The sequence below is a fragment of the Stegostoma tigrinum genome, chromosome 2 (genome assembly GCF_030684315.1).
Source record: "Stegostoma tigrinum isolate sSteTig4 chromosome 2, sSteTig4.hap1, whole genome shotgun sequence".
Taxonomy (NCBI): Eukaryota; Metazoa; Chordata; class Chondrichthyes; order Orectolobiformes; family Stegostomatidae; genus Stegostoma; species Stegostoma tigrinum.
The window spans coordinates 97,480,378-97,496,337 of NC_081355.1; the positions used below are offsets into that span (position 1 = coordinate 97,480,378).

Below are 15,960 nucleotides of genomic sequence, written 5' to 3' on the forward strand. Positions count from 1 at the left end.
GCTGGCATGACTCTGCATCACCAACTATCCGTCAAGCCAACTGAGCTAATTGACTTGCCTTCCATGTTACTTTGCTTGCTTACTGTCAAAATGCCTTTAGATTTTGTGACTACAACCAAGAAAATGGCATGTATTCTCAACTACTCTCTAATCTGCGCTTCTATCTCTGCTTTTTTTCCAGCAGAGAAAAACTGCATAGATTTTAATAAAATAGACTCCCCCAACCCCCAAGTGAACAAAACACAATGGTTCATCAGTAACAGGCTAATTATATCTATTGATTTTCATGTGTAGGTCTTAATGGCTTTTCTTACAAACTGAGAGTAATTAAAGACCATGTCACAATGCCATGCCAAGTCAGCAAAGACAGTGTACAAAATGTTTCTGCAGACAAGCACCATCTACTCCACGGCAACAGTCAACATCAATCCAACCATTACACCTCAGAATCATGTCTCATCATAGAATTATGGAATTCCTACAGTGTACAAGCAGGTCATTCAGCCCAACTAGACCACTCTAGCCCTCCCAGACCCCATCCCCCTATGCTATCTCTGTAACCCTGTATTTCCCTTGGCTAATCCAGCTAACCTACATATCCCTACACATTGTGGGCAATTACCCATGGCCAATTCACTTAACCTGCACATCTTTGGACTGTGGAAGGAAACCAGAGCACCCAGAGGAAACCCATGCAAACACAGGCAGAATGTGCAAACTCCACACAGACAGTTGCCCAAGACTGGAATCAAACCTGGATCACTATATATGGGAAATCAATTAAAGGGGATGAATTACAAGGACCAGTGGAGTAATATTAGCTTGTAAAACATGATCTACAGTGGAGTCAGAGACAAAACAAAATAACTATGACTGCAATAAATAACTTAATTTATATATAATTATCACCTTGGTGTCAAATATCCATGATGAGTTTTCAACTTGAGTTATTGGAGTTTTCTGCTCTAACCATATTCATTTCCACTGCTGCTGAAATTCTCTGCATGCCTGCTACTTCCAGAACAGACTGTTTTAATTCATTTTGACTAGTCTACTTCATTATATCCTCTGACAAAATATGAAATCATCCAAACTTCTGCCCATGTCTCAAATCCTACCAAATGTCATTCCCAATCACTTATGCTCACTGAACTACACTGCCTCCCCGCTGAAACATTGATGAGAGCTTGTTGCCATTTTCAAAAGTCTCCATGGCTTCGTCCCTCTCAATTTCTGGTCTTATTAAGCACAATAATTGTATTTATCACTCACATAGTTTGGCCTCTTGAGCAAATTAGATTTTAAAAATGATCTGACTGGAACACATGGAAAACAGGAAATGTTCCTCAGCTGATAATGGGAACTGCAGATGCTGGAGATTCCAAGATAATAAAATGTGAGGCTGGATGAACACAGCAGGCCAAGCAGCATCTCAGGAGCACAAAAGCTGACGTTTCGGGCCTAGACCCTTCATCAGAGAGGGGGATGGGGGGAGGGAACTGGAATAAATAGGGAGAGAGGGGGAGGCGGACTGAAGATGGAGAGTAAAGAAGATAGGTGGAGAGGGTGTAGGTGGGGAGGTAGGGAGGGGATAGGTCAGTCCAGGGAAGACGGACAGGTCAAGGAGGTGGGATGAGGTTAGTAGGTAGCTGGGGGTGCGGCTTGGGGTGGGAGGAAGGGATGGGTGAGAGGAAGAACCGGTTAGGGAGGCAGAGACAGGTTGGACTGGTTTTGGGATGCAGTGGGTGGGGGGGAAGAGCTGGGCTGGTTGTGTGGTGCAGTGGGGGGAGGGGATGAACTGGGCTGGTTGAGGGATGCAGTGGGGGAAGGGGAGATTTTGAAACTGGTGAAGTCCACATTGATACCATATGGCTGCAGGGTTCCCAGGCGGAATATGAGTTGCTGTTCCTGCAACCTTCGGGTGGCATCATGGTGGCAGTGCAGGAGGCCCATGATGGACATGTCATCAAGAGAATGGGAGGGGGAGTGGAAATGGTTTGCGACTGGGAGGTGCAGTTGTTTGTTGCGAACTGAGCGGAGGTGTTCTGCAAAGCGGTCCCCAAGCCTCCGCTTGGTTTCCCCAATGTAGAGAAAGCCGCACCGGGTACAGTGGATGCAGTATACCACATTGGCAGATGTGCAGGTGAACCTCTGCTTAATGTGGAATGTCATCTTGGGGCCTGGGATGGGGGTGAGGGAGGAGGTGTGGGGACAAGTGTAGCATTTCCTGCGGTTGCAGGGGAAGGTGCCGGGTGTGGTGGGGTTGGAGGGCAGTGTGGAGCGAACAAGGGAGTCACGGAGAGAGTGGTCTCTCCGGAAAGGAGACAGGGGTGGGGATGGAAAAATGTCTTGGGTGGTGGGGTCGGATTGTAAATGGCGGAAGTGTCGGAGGATAATGCGTTGTATCCGGAGGTTGGTAGGGTGGTGTGTGAGAACGAGGGGGATCCTCTTGGGGCGGTTGTGGCGGGGGCGGGGTGTGAGGGATGTGTCGCGGGAAATGCGGGAGACGCGGTCAAGGGCGTTCTCAATCACCGTGGGGGGGAAGTTGCGGTCCTTAAAGAACTTGGACATCTGGGATGTGCGGGAGTGGAATGTCTTATCGTGGGAGCAGATGCGGCGGAGGCGGAGGAATTGGGAATAGGGGATGGAATTTTTGCAGGAGGGTGGGTGGGAGGAGGTGTATTCTAGGTAGCTGTGGGAGTCGGTGGGCTTGTAATGGACATCAGTTACAAGCTGGTTGCCTGAGATGGAGACTGAGAGGTCCAGGAAGGTGAGGGATGTGCTGGAGATGGCCCAGGTGAACTGAAGGTTGGGGTGGAAGGTGTTCCTCAGCTGTCTGGCCCCTGAGTTTCCTCTGCTATGCATTCTCCTCAAAGTATGGTTGCGCAAAATCAACTTTTGATCATCTGATGTTATAATTTCTTATGTAATTTGGTATCATAATATTTTAGGATGTCTGCGGTACCTTTTCTTCAAATTAAAAGGTACCCAAAGTTCAAATTGTTGGTGTCAGCATTCCTAGCCAAAACATAATTGGCAATAATAAATTCTACTCTTTTTTTTCTAAAAGGCAAGAGTCCTTGCTTGGGTGCAGTTCCACAGTCATTGTTAGTTATTCACTTAAAGTTAGCCACATGACACGAAAGCTAAAGTTGCCATAGTCCTACCAGATCACAGGCTGCTCTGTTGATAGAGGGTGACCACACCTCTGGAGAGGGGAAAACGTTAAGAAGGAAGGTCTTTCAGGGAGCCTCAGTCCGTTGTTGGAATTGAACCCATGCTGCTGGCAGTACTCTGCATTGCAAGCCAATCATCCAGCCAACTAAGCTGATCGACCCCAAAAAGGCTAAGTTGCCATCATCCTAGAGGGCCAAACAGCTGCTATGTCAGAGACAAAGGCAGTGAGAGGCACGAAAGAATGGAGGGGATTTGAGAACAAGACAGAGGCAGTGCAAGAAAGAACGAGAGGGGGGAGGGGGTGCGAGAAAGAAAGAGAGAGAAGGAAGGTATGAGAAAAAGGAAGAGATGTAGAGAGAGAAATGGCTATTTATGGTTTAATTGATGAGTTGTCATCATGCCTCCATCAACGCGTGAGGTTGAAAAGGCTAGTCCTCATGGTTACCTCAGTCAGTATGAGAATTGAATCTACTTGGTGGGCATCACAAACCAGCTGTCCAGCCAGCTGAGGTAATTCAATCTGTGAGACTACACAGTGAATGGCCACAGGCTGAATATAACAGCATCATAATTCGATAAAAAAAGTCAACACTGGCTGCAGGGAGTGCAGATGAACTCAGTTTGTGTTTGAAATTGTGTTGCACATATCAGCTGCAAATAGTCTTGAAACATAGTGTGTCTGATGATATTATTTGTCATGGTTAAGCAGAGTTAGTAATTTACATTGGATGTGGAATTATTCTCATCACATGGAGCTGTAATCCTTCAAAACGGACAATGGAGAAAATTAGGAGAATAACAAGAGTCTACTTCAATTGATTTTCTAATTGTTTTTGCTTCCTTTTGAAACAAGAATCATACATACATTCTGCAAAGTAAATAGACCAAGAAAAAATGTTTCTTAAATAAACCCACAAAGTTAATTCATTACTGGAAATTGTCTCTGACGGCTTTTGAACTGTAGGCTTATCTGGTATGCTACTGTCCTCCAGTGGTTGAACAAAAATACACATGTAGAAGTCTATCAACAAAATGAATGTCTCAATTAAATCAAAGTCCAAATATATTCTATTTCATCCAAAGACTCCAGAATCTTAATGAACCATTCAATTGATTCCATTTCAATTCCAGTCTTGCCAGAGTCAGGTGATTCTGGGTTCAAATGTTATATGATATGAACTCAATCTCTTGAAATTTAGTGCATCAATAAGGGAGAGCAGCCCCTTGAATGAGTGCAACGACCTGGTTTTAATGTTTGCTTGATAGCATATGTGTGCTTGATTTGAAGAGAGGGAGAATTCTCCTAGTGGCCTGATCTATTTGCAAAAATAATATTTTTCAAAGATTTCATCATGATTACTTGTAGCCGAATTGGCTGCCATACTTTTCTGCATTACTGCTGAGTATATTCCAGAAGTATTTGCCGTAAACCAGTTTAAGGAACCTGAGCTGGTGATACATAGTCTTTTCACTAAGTTTCACTCTTTACTCACTCTCCTGGAAATCTATTCCAATTGTTGATTATGAAAACTCTCCTTTTAAAAGGGTCCTAACTTGTTGCCCTACTTAATTTATTTTCACTAACCTGGTCTCAAATGTAGGACAAAGGCTGGGTACACTAATGGGTACTCTATTCCATTCAATTTCCTCCATTATCCATAAAAGACGAATGCCACTTGCCTGGATAGATGCAACAACACTAAAAAAATTTCAACATATCCAGGAGGGTGTTCTTCTCAACTGGGATCTACTCTTGGATGCTGCATGTAACCCAGAAACCAAATTGCTAGCAAAGTAGGTTTTCAGTCCATGACCCAACCACCAAGGCAAGGACAATGTTACAGGAACACCAGCACTTAGTAGATTGCCACCAAGTCACCCACTTTCCTGACTCAGGCATTTAGTCCTATTTCTTTGCTATTGCTAGGTAATGTCCTGGATTCATTCCTTAGTCAGTACTATCAAATATTGTTTCAAAATGATTCCGAGAGAATTCACCATTGCCCTCAGAAATAGTAAGGTTGGCAAAGTAAATTATGACCCTTCTACTTCACAAGTTTTGTTCGAGACAGATAACAGTCCAAACATGAAGCCAAATTAAAAGTTAAAACAAGGTATCTGTTTTTTTAAAAAAATCAACAAATGAGGAGTAGGCCATTTGATAATGGTCTCAACTCCCCTCTCTTGTTTACAAACATGCAATTCTATCATCTCTTAAGTAAGGCAATCAAGATAGTACTCCAGATGTGGTTTCAACAATGCTATACATCTGTGGTAAAACATTGTTATTTTCATATACCCTTCCTCTTGCAATAAATTACAACATCCCATTTCCCTCCCACTTGTTCTACTCACAAACAAACGTTTTGGGATTTTAAGAACGAAAGTACCCAGAACCCACCATACCTCATTGTCTGACCATTCTATTTAAATAAGCTGCTACATTGCTGTTTTCTCCCAAAGAATCCAAGTTCATGTTTTCAAAATGATTACACCCACACTAATAAATCGAAACAGGAATACAGAAAAGATTTTTAAACCAGTGAGTGGTGAGAATATGGAATATATTATCATGAGGAATAGTCGAGAGTAATTGATACATGCAAGGAAAATCTAGATAAATACAAGAGGGTGAAAGGAAATAAACATAATGCTGACAAAGGTTAGATGGGGGGGGGGAGTGGGGAAGAAGTTGATGAGCAATATGGACATGAGCTTTGACCAGTTAAGCCAATGGCCTGCTTCTGTACTGTGCATTCTCCTATTATTTATAGATGGCATTCATGTTCAACTATGTCCTTTAGAGGCTCAGGCTTAATATTCTGAGAGCAACGTATCCCAAAAGTCATATTGCTTACTTAAGAAACTGGCTCTTGGACGTGCTGGGGTCACCAATAATACAGATATTAGTATCACCACCAAGAGAAATACCATCTTTTGTAGTCTTTGCAACTCCTCCAAACAGCATCAGTAAGATTCCCCTCTTAATTTCATCACTACCTGTGGGAAAACATTGCCTTAATTATAGAAAATAATTGGGAAATATAAATCACAAATCCCAAGTCAACTACCTAATGCAGTTATCCACAAACGATGACATTTTTCTATGATGCAATTGGAAAGCTTTTTTTAAGTAAAAAGAACACTATTCAAAATGTACTTTACATGCTTGATATGAAATTAATTCCTGGCACTGAATAACCAACACACATTGCAAAATCCATAATCCTTCCATCTCTACAGGAATTAGAAATGTCACCAGGCAACTCATCTCAAGTTATGTAATATTGCACACTCGTTTACTGATCTGCACTTCAAATGGAAATGCCATTATCTTAAAGAGGAGCTATACAGAAATTGACTAAAACAATTAAGAATTCTAAATATGCTCTTTTCATACTCTGCAAGTCTTTATTCATGTACTTTTAGTGTTACATAGATACTAAAGACCAATTCTTTGATTTTTAATAGTCTGTATAATGTTCTGACCAATTTGTACACAATTATATATTTTCACTTGAAGTTTGATATGATCTTTAACAGTTTTTTTAATTAGCCAAGGGTTGTGGTTCTCTCCTTGGAATTTCTCTTTGGCTGTTATGTATCTATTCCGTGTACTCTTGATATACCCCCTTAAATATCCGCCCCGGACTATCATTCAAACTAATTTGCCAGCTCTACTTTCATTCTGTCATAATTGAAAATACTAGGTTGGGAATCCTGTTTCCTTCCAGAAAACAGAAGGCCAAAGTAAATCATTCTATCTTTGCTGTCTAAGGACACTTTAACTTGCCATTATTTAACCTCATCACCAGGTGTAGTATAGTCTGCACTCTAGTTGGCTCTAGAATATCAAGTTAACAGATTCTCTTCCTTCCCCTTCAAAACAGAAAAAACACATTCGATGAGCTTATTTAGGCTCCCTTTGCACATGAATTTTTTTTAAGATTAAAATCTCTCGTGAACAAAACTGCTAGCTTTCTAACAAAATCATGCCAGTTCTTCCTTTACTCCCCATTCAACCATGTGATTACTGGTATTGAGCCTGTACACTGATCTCTCAAATCAATTCTTGCCTTTCTCATATCTATCTGAACTGCCTTATATTCTGCTTTGCTGAACTTGAGCCCTCCCTCTTTATTGTGCCAATACCATCAATAGTTAGCAGATCTGCCCCACCACTGTTTCATAACTTTCTGTTCTTCTGAGAAGTAATTTTCCCTTTAATATTTAGATCCCAGTCTGTGGCATTTCTGCAGCCATGACTCTAAAATGGCCAGACTGTACTTATTTTATATTAGTCAAGTTCACTGTAATTTTTCAATTATGAACCTAGATGTAGTTTCTTTCGATCAAGAGGAGGAGTGGTTCATAGCTATTCAAATTTTGAGTTCATTTGCTCCACATTGAAAACCCATTGAGAATAAGATCAACGTCACATACTCTTTGTTGAAAACATAGCAGAAATAGCAATGTGATTATGTTCTATTCATAAATTAGCAGTATTGTATAAATAGAAAACAATTAAACATACTTCAGCTTTGTTACTGTAGACTCTGACCAAGTCCATTGAATTTCTCTTCAAGATTTGGTTTAACCAGGCTGTCTCTTACCATGAATTGTAGGATAAAGGCTGGTGCAAATATTGTGATACAGATTTTTATCCTGACTCATTTCAAACACTTTTTCCCACTCCTGCAGAGTCATCTGCTTTTTGATGCTTTCTGCGGTCTGTTCCTCCCTGTACACTGAGCCACCAAACTGTGGAACGTATAATGAAAAATGTTAAAAAAGAGAGAAATTTTCTCGAAGAACTCAGAATGTGGATGGTCCAACATTAGAGATGTAGGATTGAATTGTTGAAAATCTTAATACACAAATGTTCTTATTTGATTGCAGCTGAAATTTTTTTCTACCAAAATCGCACATGGCTCATTAGCATTTCCCTAGCCCAAGAAGACCCGAGAATAACCACTTCCTACATATATCTCATTTAGAACAACTGCAAATTTACATCCTAAATATTAGCACCTGTCAAAATCTTGTGTCTACTTCATTTGTTTGTACCTCTGGTGAGATATTTGATGTCTTTGCATTCAGCAGTGACATAAAGCAAGCATGTGTCATGGCTCCCCACCTCTTCATTCTCTTCTTTACTGCAATGCTTACGGAAACCACCTACAGGCAGCAACACGTGGAAGAATAGGGGTAAAGCCAAAGCTTTTGGGTTGGGAAGCAAGTGTTGTAGGTTGGCTTACAGTTGCTACATCCATGTTCCATGTCCATGCCCATGCCTTCAATCATGGGTCAGAATAATATAGACTGAGGGAACCGCCACCCATATTGACAGGCTGCCTGCACTTGTTTACCAGTCAGTCAATCTCTACCAGGTCATTATCCTTCCCCTCTGCTGTATAGTGAAAATTTCCTTGGCTGCTAAAAGGCAGCCCAAAGACCTGGTGTGCCTCTGCCAAAGACCCCTGATGTCCAGAGATGACAGAACTTTACAAGATCATCCCAAGCACCCAATGACAACATGAACCTTTGGGCACTTTTGCTGAAATTGTTGTTAAAATCTTCAGCCTAAGTCACTAAGTCAATTCCACTTTTAAATGCTGTAATCGTGAATAGCCTACACCAGAGATCTAATGCTTACGATGGTTCCCTTAGCAGAGAACTGGGCTATATTAATTATTTCCTTATTATTATTATTAAGAAAACTTTGCCAAAATCCATTGTCTTTTAAAGGGAAAAGTATACATTAAATTTTCTTAAACACGTTCTACTTAACCATCCTAAGGGATTGCTTGAGAACTTCAAATTAATAAGGTTAGTAACTGAAAGAGGAAGATGGCACTTCTTCCATGCTCTCTATAGGACCCAATTATTTAGCCTGCTTTCTGTAAATTTTACACCAGTTTATGTTACAGCATACAAGAATGCAGTTCTTGGGAAATTTGGTCCGAGTTCCTGTGGCAGGATCCATAAACTACTGCCAACTTCTGTGCAAGAACAACACAGCAAATTCCTACTCTGAACATCAGTCTATTGAGCCAAGTTAATTCAATGATACAAATTCAGGAGAGGGCATAAGAAAACATCAGAGCACTGCTTGAAACTAGGCAAAGTCAAAGACACGGAGCCCAATTAATCAAAAGTGTAACTTTATGCCAGTCAAATATCCTCATGTTGTTATGAAACTAGACCAAGCAAATGATTTCAAGCCTCAATTATACACTTATTCCAGTGGCATGTCATCAAACTCACTATACTTTCTAACAAACATTGATTAACTATTGTACCAGTATCATAAAATTTGCATGCATAACTGTTCGAAATTTATAAAACCCAAGCCAAATAAAACTAATGCAGTTCTGTAGAGGTCAGAGTAGTGAGTATAGTAACCAAGACTTCCACCAACATAACAGACTTAACTTTGGGAAATAAACAGACAATAAAAGGGCACCAAGCCAAGGGAAATATTAGGCTCTAATATATTATATAAAAGTTTAAAATATTGAAATAAATATCATCCCTGGTCTCTAGACTGGTCTCAATTTTAAAAAGCTACCTAAAATATGTAAAAACAAACTTGAAACCTTAAAGAAATAAGCAAATTTTGGCCAGCAGTCTGAACCCAATGTGGCTTTTTTGTGTTAAATAGGAACCATGTTTTTGAATTAGGTTGGCTATTAATTAATCAAGGTATGAGCAAACCTATCCATCTGTGGCATAAGTTGACCTATATTCCATTATGTTTTGCATTTGAGCTGCACAGATGGCTTGGTGTTTATGAATAACTAACAGTTGGTACTGTAGAAGGTACCACTGTTCCTCTAACTCCAACGTATATTTACAGGGACATATCCCATTCTGAATAAATAAAGTAATCTCAGTTGGCCTAGAGAACGAGAGATGGATATTTGTCTCACTTACGTGGCTCTATTCATACAGGTGAGGAGGGACCATATGACACTCAACCTTAGCCAGTCAGAAAAGGCTAATTTGGAATCTTTTGTCACAGGAAATTGGAAACTATCAAATTAAGGATAAATGTTGAGAAACTAATCTTCAGTCACACAAGTTCCCCAATGTTTTTGGTGTAGGTATTCTGGCATAGTTCAACATCACTTCGAGATCAAAAGATGGCAGACTTCACTTGTGCGGTCAGTGATCAAGGGAACCTGGGTGCTGGGGGAATAATCTTTCTCACTGTCTTCATAAGCACATCTCACTTAACAAGTTGTACTTAATTAGGAATATTGCTCATTGTATTTGCTCAGGCACAACTGAATCCCCTCGTTATTGCTTTTTTTAAAAAAATCCAAACCTGGATTTTACAAGAAAATTAATGAATGTTATAATTTCAAAACGCCAAAATTATAAAGTTAAAGGCAACAATCTTCCCAACTGGAGGAAACTACCCAGAACTGAGTGTCAGACTTCAATCCCAGCCCAGAGGCAGTGAAAACATTACATCAAGTTGTGGGAAGATCATTCTGGTGTCTTCACATATGTCACTGAGAGGCTGCATTTAATGAGAAATAACAAATATCTATCTGTGTTTCATACATCCTCCTGTAATGTTACATTTGGTGCTAAATAAACTAGCCGGCTTCTTGTCTTGGTTGGTCTGGTGCAGAGATTTGAAATAAACACTAATTAAAACAAAAATTCTTTGCACCCAAGCTTTGGTCTCACAAAAGTAACGTCCCATTGTTCTTACCCGGGGATCAGTAGGCGCTACGTAACAAGCCAAGAAAGCCAGTCTGTAGGAAAGATCACGAACTCCCAAAGCTTTCAGGCCCTGTATGCCATCAAGTTCAGACCCCTGCACCCCTGAAACGCGAGTACTTGTCTCCACTCTCGTGCCTGATTTTGGTACAAAACAAAGTTTTTAAGCCTACTTGGTTGAGAAAAAATGCATCTGCAAAAAAAAACTAATGAAACTGACTTGAATACTCAAAACATTTAAAGATTTTATTGAAGCAAACATTTATTTTTGAGGCAGAATTTTCTAGCAATACTTGCTTTTCTTCAGAGGACAATGTATTTTCTAGTTAGGCTGTTAAATCAGTTTCCAGAGTGATGCAGGTAAAATGTTGAGGCAGTTTCCACAGATGTAAGGAATTGCTAGTATAAAAGATGGAATGCAGCTTAATTTTGATCCATTTATTTACTTAGTTATTGTACTCCTTGTAGCAATTTGAAAGCTTGAAATCATCTTGGATGCTTAGCTTTCTCACAGTGCAGCTGAAAACTAGGAAGTAGTTCACTTATTGATGCACTGCACATTTATTAAGAGATCAGATAATGGACAAAATAAAAAAAGGCAATACTTGAAAACACGTTGAGAACAGTCTTTTCTTAAAATATATTTTGTCTATCTAAATATTATTTGAATTTATACAAGTTTGATTCATTTACCTTCCACACTTCATTTGCAGTGTATGCTCAGGATGCAAGACCTTTGTTTATAGCTTATTGGCACTCACTTCCCTATTCCTCAGTTTTCCAACTTATTAAAAAATGACTCATCCCCTTACCTTAGTTGCCTTACTTCACTGTTGAACCAGAGAAATTTTTAGCACTGGGAACTATCATTTGGTTTACAATCTGTGCAATTGAAGAACCAGTTTAAGGAAAATCCCAAAACCTTTTATTCATATAAATAGAGCAAGAGGGTAACTAGAGAAAGGATTGGCCCACTTAAGGACAAAGAAGGAAAGTTATGCGCTGAGTCAGTGAAAATGGGTGACATTCTTAACGAGTACTTTGCATCGGTATTCACCAAGGAGAGGGTCATGACGGATGTTGAGGTTAGGGATAGATGTTTGCTTACTCTAGGTCAAGTTGGCATAAGGAAGGAGGAAGTGTTGGCTTTCCTAAAAGACATTAAAGGTGGACAAGTCCCCTGGTCTGGATGGGATCTATCCCAGGTTATTGAGGGTAGCGAGAGAGGAAATAGCTGAGGCCTTAACAGATAGCTTTGCAGCATCCTTAGACACGGGTGAGGTCCCGGAGGACTGGAGACTTGCTAATGTTGTCCCCTTGTTTAACAAGGGTAGCAAGGATAATCCAGGTAATTATCGACCAGTGAGCCTGACGTCAGTGGTTGGGAAGCTACTGGAGAAGATACTGAGGGATAGGATCTATTCCCATTTGGAAGAAAATGGGCTTATCAGTGATAGGCAACATGGTTTTGTGCAGGGAAGGTCATGTCTCACAAACTTAATACAATCCTTTGAGGACGTGACAAAGTTGATTGATGAGGGAAAGGCTGTAGATGTCATATACATGGACTCAGTAAGGCATTTGATAAGGTTCCCCATGGCAGGCTGATGGAGAAAGTGAAGTCACATGGGGTCCAGGGTGTGCTAGCTAGATGGATAAAAAATTGGCCAGGCAACAGGAGACAGACAGTTGTAGTGGAAGGGAGATTCTCAAATTGGAGACCTGTGACCAGTGGTGTTCCACAGCGATCTGTGCTGGGACCACTGTTGTTTGTGATATACATAAATGATTTGGAGGAAGATGTAGGTGGTCTGATCAGCAAGTTTGCAGATGACACTAAGATTGGTGGAGTAGCAGATAATGAAGGGGACTGTCAGAGATTACAGCAGAATATAGATAGACTGGAGAGTTGGGCAGATAAATGGCAGATGGAGTTCAATCCGGGCAAATGCGAGGTGATGCATTTTGGAAGATCTAATTCAAGGGCGAACTATACAGTAAATGGAAAAGTCCTGGGGAAAATTGATGTACGGAGAGATCTGGATGTTCAGGTCCATTGTTCTCTGAAGGTGGCAAGGCAGGTCAATAGGGTGTTCAAGAAGGCATATGGCATGCTTTCCTTCATTGGGCGGGGTATTGAGTACAAGAGTTGGCAGGTCATGTTACAGTTGTATAAGATTTTGGTTCGGCCACATTTAGAGTGCTGTGTACAGTTCTGGTTGCCACATTACCAAAAGGATGTGGACGCTTTGGAGAGGGTGCAGAGGAGGTTCACCAGGATATTGCCAGGTATGGAGGGTGCTGGCTATGAAGAGAGGCTGAGTAGATTAGGAATATTTTCATTAGAAAGACGGAGATTGAAGTCTACAAAATCATGAGGGTATAGACAGGGTGGATAGCAAAAAGCTTTTTCCCGGCGGGGGTGGGGGGGGGGCTCAATTACTAGGGGTCATGAGTTTGAAGTGAGAGGAGGAAAGTTTAAGGGAGATATGCGTGGAAAGTTCTTTACACAGAGGGTGGTGGGTGCCTGGAACACATTGCCAGCGGAGGTGGTAGACGCAGACACGTTAGCGTTTTTTAAGATGTATCTGGACAGGTACATGGATGGGCAAGGAGCAAATGGACAGAGAACCTTAGGAAATAGATGACAGGTTAGACAGAGGATCTCGATCGGCGCAGGTTTGAAGGGCCGAAGGGCCTGTTCCTGTGCTGTAATTTTCTTTGTTCTTTGTTCCTTTGTTCAACCTCATTCCACCGTTTCCTCAGTCGCACATGAACTTCAGGTTTAAACATTTATCAAATTTTCCCGCAAAAAGATGCTGTGATGGCAATCTTGATCACTCAGTGGGAAAGCATTGCAATTTCTAACAACTGCAGAATTTTCTGATGAATGCTCTTTGGTATAAACAATTTTAAAATGCTAATACTTTCACCCCATTTACACAGATTGTTTATTTAGAGGAAACAAACCTTCCTTACTCACTTGTCACATTTTAAAATTTGCATTAGTCTTTCATCCCTCGCTGCTCCAATTAAAATATTTCCAGTGCTTTACACTTCTCTTAAAATGTATTACGCTGCTGGTAAAGCTACAGTTAATAAGAAATTGTTCTAATGTTCTTTTTAACCCGGGAAATTCAAAATTTGATTGGTCTAAACATATTTGTGTACAAATGCATTGTTTCTTTAGTATTATCCCGCAAAGGGATTGTGTTTTTTAAGTAATGGTTTTACATTTGCAGGTAATAATGTGTTAGAACCTTGAACACAGAGGTGTGCATAAGTTAAAGTTGAATATAACATTTTATTTCTATTTTACTCCCACATTAAACAGATGGATATTGAAACTAATGATGTGTGCTTACTGTAACCAGCTGTGGTATTTTATTCTTTGGAACTTTGTGGAAGCTCTACAATGCGTCAAGGGATATAAAGGGTTAATGTTAAGGAATACACATTATGCACCACTCATAATAATTGTTCAAAACATTTCTCAATAGCATACCAGGTGGTTTTCCATTACCAGAGTAAACCAAGCAGTCATTAACTAGACACCAGACCAGGTACTAGACTTTCTCCCCACCAGGAAAGAGGATGGTGATAGCAAATCTACCCTAAGCACCTACAACATAAGCACTGGTGATGATTCATCTTACAACAGAACACAAAGTAGAAATTCCCAGCAGCCATACTTTCAGGAGCAACAGGCGGCGCCGATACAGTCATCAATGTACCGGAGGAAGAGGTGGGGTTTGGGGCCTGTGTAGGTGCGGAAGAGGGACTGTTCCACGTAACCTACAAAGAGGCAGGCATAGCTGGGGCCCATGCGGGGTGCCCATGGCCACCCCCTTAGTCTGTAGGAAGTGGGAGGAGTCAAAAGAGAAGCTGTTGTGTGTGAGGACGAGTTCAGTTAGGCGGATGAGAGTGTCGGTGGAGGGGGACTGGTCGGGCCTGTGGGACATGAAGAAGCGGAGGGCCTTGAGGCCATCTCCATGCGGAATGCAGGTGTACAGGGACTGGACGTCCATGGTGAATATGAGGTGTTGGGGGCCAGGGAATTGAAAGTCCTGGAGGAGGTGGAGGGCGTGGGTGGTGTCACGGACGCAGGTAGGGAGTTCCTGGACCAAAGGGGAGAAAATGGAGTCCAGATAGGTGGAGATGAGTTCGGTGGGGCAGGAGCAGGCTGAGACGATGGGTCGACCAGGGCAGGCAGGTTTGTGGATTTTGGGAAGGAGATAGAACTGATGTCCATTTCAAGCCCACCGACTCGCACAGCTACCTAGAATACACCTCCTCCCTCCCACCCTCCTGCAAAAATTCCATCCCCTATTCCCAATTCCTCCGCCTCCGCCGCATCTGCTCCCACGATGAGGCATTCCACTCCCGCACATCCCAGATGTCCAAGTTCTTCAAGGACCGCAACTTTCCCCCACAGTGGTCGAGAACGCCCTTGACCACGTCTCCCGCATTTCCCGCAACACATCCCTCACACCCCGCCCCCGCCACAACCGCCCAAAGAGGATTCCCCCTCGTTCTCACACACCACTCCACCAACCTCCGGATACAACGCATCGTCCTCCGACACTTCCGCCATCTACAATCCGACCCCACCACCCAAGGCATTTTTCCATCCCCACCCTTGTCTGCTTTCCGGACAGACCACTCTCTCCTTGACTCCCTTGTTCGCTCCACACTGCCTTCCAACCCCACCATACCCGGCATCTTCCCCTGCAACCGCAGGAAATGCTACACTTGTCCCCACACCTCCTCCCTCACCCCTATCCCAGGCCCCAAGATGACTTTCCACATTAAGCAGAGGTTCACCTGCACATCTGCCAATGTGGGATACTGCATCCACTGTACCCAGTGTGGCTTCCTCTACATTGGGGAAACCAAGCGGAGGCTTGGGGACCGCTTTGCGGAACACCTCTGCTCGGTTCGCAATAAACAACTACACCTCCCAGTCGCAAACCATTTCCACTCCCCCTCCCATTCTTTAGATGACATGTCCATCATGGGCCTCCTGCAGTGCCACAATGATGCCACCCG

The 15,960-nt window shown here is 42.0% G+C and overlaps 1 protein-coding gene across 1 annotated transcript in view; it reads right to left on the reverse strand.

Moving 5' to 3' along the window:
- Positions 1-15,960, reverse strand: part of LOC125462801 (maternal DNA replication licensing factor mcm6-like) — a 63,824-nt gene that overhangs the window by 37,875 nt on the left and 9,989 nt on the right. The window contains 4 exon segments of the mRNA XM_059641122.1: positions 6,036-6,177; positions 7,791-7,938; positions 10,904-11,049; positions 11,424-11,464. Of these exon segments, the coding sequence (XP_059497105.1) occupies positions 6,036-6,177; positions 7,791-7,938; positions 10,904-11,049; positions 11,424-11,464 (477 nt within the window).